The 8,848-nt window shown below is 50.0% G+C and overlaps 1 protein-coding gene across 1 annotated transcript; it reads left to right on the plus strand.

Moving 5' to 3' along the window:
- Positions 1–289: 289 nt before the first annotated feature.
- LOC123721082 lies at positions 290–2,461 on the plus strand. The gene has a single exon (XM_045678390.1). The coding sequence runs from the start codon at positions 290–292 to the stop codon at positions 2,459–2,461; it is 2,172 nt and encodes a 723-aa protein (XP_045534346.1).
- Positions 2,462–8,848: the final 6,387 nt, after the last annotated feature.

Here is an 8,848-nt window from a genome sequence, read left to right on the forward strand (position 1 = left end):
TGTTTCGAAGGGTGACGAAACAAAAAAGTTATTAGCGAAAAACTGTTTGACGCACGTGGCTTTTTTGTTACGTAATTAGTGTTATTGTGAAATTGGACGGTTTTATAACTTTGTAGATATTTTGTAAATATAATGTTAATGCGTTTTAATTTAGTTTAGTCTGTAAATTTAAATGTGTTTTCGTTTGTGCTTTACTTTATCTTGACTATATGTGTTGTGACTGTATATAATTGTGTTAGTTTAATTGTACATTCATTGTGTTTTCCGTCCGTGATCAAAAGATCACGCGATGGACAACACTGTGATGGATGAGGGACAGGATAACGTCTGTCTGAATGCGAACCTGCCGCTGTCTGAGGATGAGAGCGTGTCTAGGCGCCAACTCGGTGCCACGACTGCTGAGAAAGTTTCGCCACAGGATAAGAACGGAGGTAAGGAGGCGCCGACTCGCATTTTGCGGAGTAATACCAAAAAGGGCGAGCCGTCCACCTCGGGACTTATACCTAGGTTCCCCTCTGGGACTTCCCAGAAGAGACCCTTAAGTATATCGCCTGATGAGCAGGCCGACCCAGCGGTAGCCCTCAAGGTGGCCTCAACGTCAACTCGAGGCCGCGGTAAGCGAGCTTTAGGAGCCTACAGCTTCCTAAAGGAAGCAAAGGAGTATCTGGCTGAGGGGGAGGAGAGCGGGGATGATGACTCTGATGTCACCTACCGTGCACCTTACAGGAAGATAGCGAGCCCAGTCCAAGCGACCAGGGGGCTTTACGAGGACGAAGACCGCAGTGCCCCGCTTGCCGTAACAGTGGAGGCCCTTGCTGCAGAGGCCCTGATGAACGTCGCAAAAATACAGGGCGAAGTTAAAAAGAGTGGACACCTTAAAGGCACAGTGATTGGCCAGATTAATAAGGCCACGCAGAAAGTAATAGACGCAGTAGAGGGCCTACGATCTATTACACCAGAAGAGGAGCAGCGCAGACTCCGTGCTGATAACGCTCGGCTCGCAAGAGAGCTAGAGTTGATGCGCAGAGAACTGCGAGCCTTTAAAGAAGCGTATGCTGAACAGAACAGAACACCTGTGGCATCGAGGAACACAGCTGGGGTCCAACCAGGTGTAGAAGAAATAATAAAGGAGGCCATGGAAGGAATGAGACGCGAGCTTCTGCAGTCGGTGGGCGGAATGGTCAACGCCCGCCTCGAAGACCTGGAGATGCGTCTCCCTGCAGAGCCTGTGATACGACCACACCTGAACGCCGATCAGCGACAGCCACCACCGCCCCGCCACAGAGTCCGTTCTGGTTTGGCGAACAGCGCTATGAAAGGAACAGCCGATCAGCCAGCCCAAGCCAAGGCTGCTCAGCCAGGGCCCAAGAGGATCCCGAAGACGAAGGCGAGGCCGACTGTCCCTCCGCCTCCTCCTCCCCCCAAGGGAAAACAGAGAGGTGGAAATGAAGAAATGGCCTCCTCAACTGGAACAGGACCAGTGCAACAAGACCAGATTCCTCAAGAAGCGCCATGGTCGAAGGTTGTTGGCCGTAAATCAAGGGGAAAGGCTCCGACCCAGCCCACCTCCCAAACCGTGGAAATCCAAAAAAGGGCCGTGGTCGCCCCAAAGCCTATCAAGATAGTGGCCCCCAAGACGGCGGCCATTATGATAACTTTGAAGGAGGGGGCGACCATAGCCACAACTGATGGCCAAATTGTTGCGGCCAAGTATGCGGAGGTCCTATCTAAGGCTAGGGCCTCTATCTCGCTTAGAGATGTTGGTCTGGAGTCGGTCAAGATACGAACTAGTATGACCGGCTCCAAACTGATGGAGGTGGGAGGGGAGACTCCAGATGAGTCGGCCGACCGCCTAGCCGCAGAGTTGACCAGAGTCGTTGGGGATTTGGCGGATATTACCCGCCCAACCAAACTGGCCGACCTTCGGTTTGCCGGTTTGGACGACTCGGTCAGCCGCGAAGAGCTGGCGGAAAAGGTGGCGACGGCTGGGGGCTGCTCTCCCACCTTGGTCAAAGTGGGCCAAATCCGTCCCAGCTTCTGGGGCGGTGGCTCGGCCATCGTTAGATGCCCAGCGACGGCTGCTAAGACGGTCGTCGCTATGGGTAAAATGGCTATTGGGTGGAGCATGGCCACTATCACGGCAGTGCAGGCCCAGCCTCTGCGCTGTTATAAGTGTATGATGCTGGGCCATACACGGGCTCTCTGTCCTTCAGAGTGTCAAACGGAGGTAGAAAATGGGCAACTCTGCTTCCGTTGTGGCAAAGAGGGACACAAGGCTGCAACGTGCGAGGCCCCTGCGAAATGCACAGTTTGTGCAAAGACAGGTCGTCCGCATAGTCACCTGATGGGGGGTGCTAAATGCGCACCACCTACGGTGAAGGGAAAGGTCCCTAAGATTATGTCTCCCCAAAATCCGCCACAGAACCGACAGGCGGCCGAGGAAGATATGCAGGTGTCTTAATGTCTAGACACCTGCATATTGAATTTCTGCAGACCAACGCCAACCACTCTGCCCGCGCACAGGACCTGCTCATGCAGGTTCTGGCAGAGTGGAAAATCGCCGTTGCGGTCGTGGCCGAACCCTACGTGATTCCCCCTCACCCAAATTGGGTTGGGGACACAGAGGGTTTGGTAGGTATAGTGGTGTCGCCAACAGGCCCGCATCGCCTATCCCTTAGGGATAGAGGCGCGGGTTTCGTGGCGGCAAATTGGGGAGAAATAATACTCGTAGGAGTTTACTTCTCTCCAAACAGGAGCCTCTCGGAATTCGAGAGGTTCCTGGATGACCTGGAACCGGTGGTGCAGAGAGCATCGCCGGCCCAGGTCATCGTGATGGGGGACCTCAATGCTAAGTGCGCAGCATGGGGGTCCTCCATCACTGACATGAAAGGGGCGCTTCTTCGGGACTGGGCTGCAGTGATCGGCCTGGTTCCGGAGAACCAGGGCAATGCCTATACGTGCGTGCGCGGGCAGGGGGGCTCCGTGGTGGATGTCACATTCGCCACCCCTGCCATTGGCGCACGCATAACGTGTTGGCGTGTCCTGGAGGACGTGGAGACCCTTTCCGATCACATGTACATTCGGTTCAGGGTCTCCAACGCGCCCCACAGACCACAAGTCCGTGTGGCGGGTGGGCGAGGCGTGGAGAGCTTCCCGAGGTGGCAGCTCTCACGCCTCGATGCGGACCTCGCGGAAGAGGCCGCTATAGTCCGTGCATGGGCGGAAGAACCTCCACATACCGTGGGGGTAGAAGAGAGGGCTGTCAGGTTCCGCCGGGACCTGACGGCCATCTGTGACGCCGGGATGCCCAGGGCGCGACGCCCTGCGTCCCGGGCAGGCGTATACTGGTGGTCGCAGGACCTTGCAGTCCTACGCGCTGCCAGTAACGCTGCAAGGCGTGCCTTCACCCGGTGTCGTAGACGTCGGCACCGGGTAGCTGGCGAACTTGAGCGCCTTCAGGCAGAGCTCTGCTCTGCCAGAAAGGCGTTCGTCTCTGCTATCGGGGCCGCCAAGCACGCTGCCTATGCGGAGTTCTTGGCGACCCTCGATGCGGATCCGTGGGGGCGCCCGTACCGCATGGTACGAGCAAAATTAAAGGTGGCGCCTGCCACGGAAGACATGGAGCCGGCTGTCCTCAGCGCGGTGGTTGAGGGACTGTTTCCAGACAGCCCTCCTTTCGAACCGCCGCGCATGGCTCCTTTCAACGATCGGGAGGACGAGGTAGCCGTCCTTGAAGCTCCTCCGATTACGGAAGTGGAGATCGATAGGGCGGTCAGCCGGCTCAGGAGGTCCCGGAAGGCTCCGGGACCAGATGGGGTGCCGGGAAAGATACTCCCTATTGCTTTGAAGCACCTTGGGGAGCGACTTCGCTGCCTATTTAACGATTGTTTGGCGGTGGGTCGCTTCCCCGGGGTGTGGAAGGAAGGGCGGTTAGTGCTATTAAGGAAGGAAAATCGCCCAGCAGATTCTCCTTCCGGGCACCGACCGCTAGTGATGCTGGATGAGGTTGGGAAGCTACTCGAGAGAGTGTTGGCTTCCCGCATCATCCAGCATCTGGCAACGGAGGGGCCGCAACTCTCTGAGAACCAGTTCGGGTTCCGGTCGGGGCGATCCACTCTGGACGCTTTGACCGCACTGAAAAGGTTCTCAGAGGGTGCAGCCGGGAGGAGGGAGGGGGCCATGGCGGTATCGTTAGATATTGCCAATGCCTTCGGCTCTCTCCCCTTCGGGGTAATCGAGGAGGCACTCCGTTATCACGGAGTGCCCCTCTACCTCAGAAGGATTATAGGGCACTACCTGCAAGAGCGGGTAGTGTCCTACATGGGGAGGGGTAAAATAAAGAAAGAGCGGCGGATGGCCTGCGGTGTTCCCCAGGGGTCTGTACTAGGACCCCTGTTATGGAACATCGGCTTCGACTGGGCCATCCGCGGTGAGGTGCTGCCCCGGATGGCGGTCATCTGTTACGCAGATGACACACTAGTGGCCATCCGGGACACCACCTTTGCGAGGCTAAAGAGGAGGGCGGAGGCTGGGGCCACACTAATAATCCGGAGGATCAGGGCGCTGGGCCTCCAAGTGGCACTCAGTAAAACTGAGGCCCTTTGTTTTAAAGGGCCAAGGTGGAGAGTGCCGATGGGGGCCGCCCTTCAGCTCGATGGAGCCGTGGTTGGGGTGAGAGCCCGGATGAAATATCTGGGCCTCATACTCGACGGGGGTTGGCGTTTCAATGAACATTTCAGAACGCTGACCCCCCGCCTTGTTGGCGCAGCGGCGGCCTTGTCGAGGATCCTCCCAAATCTGGGAGGACCGGATACACCCTGCAGAAGGGTGTACTCTATGGTCCTCCGGAGCATGGCCCTATATGGCGCGCCCATTTGGGCAGAGGCCTTGGACGCAACTAACCGAGCCCTCCTCCGCAAGCCGCAGCGTATAATCGCCATACGCGCCTGCCGGGCCTACCGCACGGTGGGTCACGCTGCGGCCTGCGTGTTAGCCAGCACTCCCCCATGGGAGATAGAGGCGGGAGTGCTGGCAGACGCATACCGAGCGCGGGTTGAGCAGAGAGCCCGGGGCGATTTGCCCGCCCCGGAGGAGTTCGCCCGTGCTCGAGAGATCAGAAGGCTAAAAACGATGGAGCTCTGGGTGGATGGCCTGGCTGGCGCTGAACATGGCGTCCGCACAATACAGGCCATACGCCCACGGCTCCATCAATGGAGCGTACGAAAGTACGGATCCCTCACCTTCCGGATCACACAGGTGCTGTCCGGTCATGGATGTTTCGGACGGTACCTGTGGCGGATTGGGAGGGAAGAGACAGCTACGTGCCATGAGTGTGGCGCTGAGGAGGACACGGCGCAGCACACCCTAGAGGTGTGCACAGCCTGGTCCAACGAGCGCCGCACCCTGGTAGCGGAAATTGGCGGTGACCTCTCGCTTCCCGGCGTTATAGACGCCATGTTGGGAAGTGAGAGGTCATGGGAAGCGGTTGCCTCCTTTTGCGAAATTGTTATTTCTCAGAAGGAGGCAAGGGAGCGGGAGCGCGAGGAAAATCCTCTGGCGCCCCCGCTCCGACGTAGAAGAATGGGAAGGCGAAGGCGGCAATATATTGCCGCCCTCGCCCCCCCCCCACAATAGCCTAGGCCCAGGAGCGCCGCAATAATGATGGTGGCGACAGGCGGTGACCTCTCGCTTCCGGCGTTATAGACGCCATGTTGGGAAGTGAGAGGTCACGGCGAGCGGTTGCTTTCCTCTGCGAAGTTATTATTCGTAGAGGGGGGCAAGGGAGCGGGAGCACGGGGAAAATCCCCTGGTACCCCCGCTCCGACGTAGAAGAGTGGGGAGGCAAGGGCGGCAATATGTCGCCGCCCTCGCCTCCCCCCTCAACAGCCTTAGGGTGTCGGATACGGGGGGATCCGTCACCTGTGGCTAGGGATCGACCTCCCCTGTAGTGGGAGCTGCCTCGGCAGCTGGCGCAGGCGGGGTTGCGGACGAAAGCGAAAGCGTGCCCGCAGCCCCTCCATCATGCGTTGGAGGAACAGAGGGGTTTAGTGGGTATGCTTCCCATCTGGAAGAGAATCCCACATAACTACCGCGCCTCCCCCGGGGCGCGGAGTATGCATAAAGCATTCCCCTCTGAAAAAAAAAAAAAAAAAAAAAGGCATTACAGGGAAGTTATTCATTCATGAAGGATTGTTTTCTTTTTTCATATCTCGTATTTATTTACTTTTTGTTTTAAACGATAAAATAATAACTTGTGAAGTAAAAAACAATCATTCTTAAATAAATAGGTATAAGAAATTACTTCATTATAATAATTGTCGAGTTTTTTTTTACAAAACGGTCAATTGTTCAAAAGATACCGTAGCCATATGTTAATCTTTAATAAGCTCGTTTGACTTGTCCGACACGGTGACCGTGTAATCTTAAGACGAACTTAAGGTGAGCTTCCACCATGCATTATTTCGCGGATAGATGCAGACAGGCAAACATTACACAAGACCTTAACTAGTCGAGAAAATGGAGCTAACTCTAGACATTTTGAGTTAAAATACAAAAATATGGAAATATTTCTGATCAAAACTCTTTCTCACAACCTTTAGCTGCCATCTCACAATTTCATTTTATTTTATCTCACAAAATGATCGCCGTAAGAAATTTAACATTTCCCGATTTACTTAATTTCAGGCTAGGAATGAATAGAAGAATACTAAAGACAAAGATAGCGCTTTTTCTAATATTCGTCGCGAGCACCGTGGAAGCCCACCTTAAGTCTAACAGAGTGAATTGATCAAAGTTGCTCAAGGCGCTACGCTGCGAGCTGTAAGCTGCGAGTACGACGAACGCAGTGGTGGGGAGAGAATCTCACTCCGCCTGAGTCAACGACCGCGTACCTGCCTCCATGCCTCCAACCGATGCCTTTAATAGTTTATCGAACGTGATGATTCCTAGAATGACGTCTACAATATTTGTACTTTGTAATTTTGCTCTTGTGAATTATACAGATCATGTAACTATTATTTTTACATAGATAGATTTTTTTTTATTTTGGCCACTGTGTAGTGGCAGATGTTGGATTGGATATGAATTGGAACTATAAAATAAAAACTAAAACTAAAATAATAATGAAAACTATATATTTTTCCTATTTATATCGCCTAGTATCAAACACATAATAATCCTTCTTTCTATATCTTTAACATAGTAACGCTTTATTAACCGTCAATCTATATATATATAAAAGAAAGTCGTGTTAGTTACACTATTACACTCAAGAACGGCTGAATCGATTTAGCTGAAATTTGGTGGGCAGGTAGCTTAGAACCAGGAAACGGACATAGGATAATTTTTACCCCGTTTTCTATTTTTTATTCCGCGCGGACGGAGTCGCGGGTAAAAGCTAGTTTGTAATAAACAAACTTCGTAACTTCCGCATTTTTTCATCAATAAAATCTTTATTTCCTCTTCCCGTGAGAAATGCAATGTTCATTGTTATATCGTTACCATCCGAGCTTCGCGTAGGGAAATTATTAAATCATTCGAAGCAATAACAGAAACAAATCAATTGGCAGACGTATTCCCCGCGCTGTTTCATTCTCGGCATTTGGCCGATATCCAAAAACATCGATAGGGAATGTTGCCTTATAAAATATAGCTTTAAACTCGCTTTTGCAATTTGTAAATAAGTTGTAATAAACTCTGATAAAAAGTATACCTCATAAAGAAGTTAAAAGCCTTTATTTATCTATACTATCTATTACTTAACGTTTTTATTATGTTTTATAGAATCTAATTTGAATATGTTATAATAAACAAAGTTTAGTTAGTTTTACAGATACCAGTATCGAGATGCTACTTTGTTATTTAAATTTACATAAATATATCTTTATTAGAAAAGGTTTTAGGTCAAATGGCATCTAAATAACGTGATTAAATTGCCCACGCAAGATTTGTACTTTGATTGAGAATTTGATGTTTCGTAACGAATGAAAATAAAGTAAAACATACGATATAGCTATATTACTGGAGTTTATTTGAAGAAGTCTGATTTTTAAGGTAAAATAATTTTAAGAAAGATTAAAGTGACAAAGTCGTAAAAAGTATTTTATGAACTGTTTTGTTTTAATCTCTAATGTTCTACGATGTATTATAGAAACATTCAGTTTGAAATGCCTTTGATGGACGCATCGGCACCGTTGGATAGAAACAAAGTTGCTTGATGTTTCTATGAGGAATCGATTTTATATCTATACGAAGAACTACATTGTAAACATTTTGATTTTTATACCTCTATATACAAGATAGTCTTGCCAATGAAGTAAATGGTAATTATATAAGTAAAAAAATTGAGGCATGTTTTGAAGAGGGAAGAATCTCATGTGACAAGGAGAACTTTATTTATGAGCATTGAGGGGTACACAGGTAGAGGTATGCCTAGGAAGATGGATAGATTGCCGTTAAAAGAGACATGATCAAGAAGGGAGTGACAACTAAAATGACGAAAGATAGATCAACTGGAGGACGAAGAACTGGTGTACCAATCGTGAAAGGGATAAGGACAGGATCGTGACGATAAATTGGATAAGTAAAAACACCTACTTATTTATATTAGCAATTAATTAAATTTAAAACGGTACTTCTATATTTTTACATAAAATTTCTGCATTTACACAACCTTATTATTATTTTATTTCATCACATGGCAAAAACATGTAAGACTTTTTATTCATTAGTACTGTAATTATAACTTACACACCAATTAAAGCAAGGCCTTAATAATCCAGTCATATTAAATTTATTTCTAGAAGGAACTCGAATAACGGGGTATAACCAGTAATTCTAGACAAATATT

Source organism: Papilio machaon, chromosome 6 (assembly GCF_912999745.1).
Source record: "Papilio machaon chromosome 6, ilPapMach1.1, whole genome shotgun sequence".
In the NCBI taxonomy this organism is placed as follows: Eukaryota; Metazoa; Arthropoda; class Insecta; order Lepidoptera; family Papilionidae; genus Papilio; species Papilio machaon.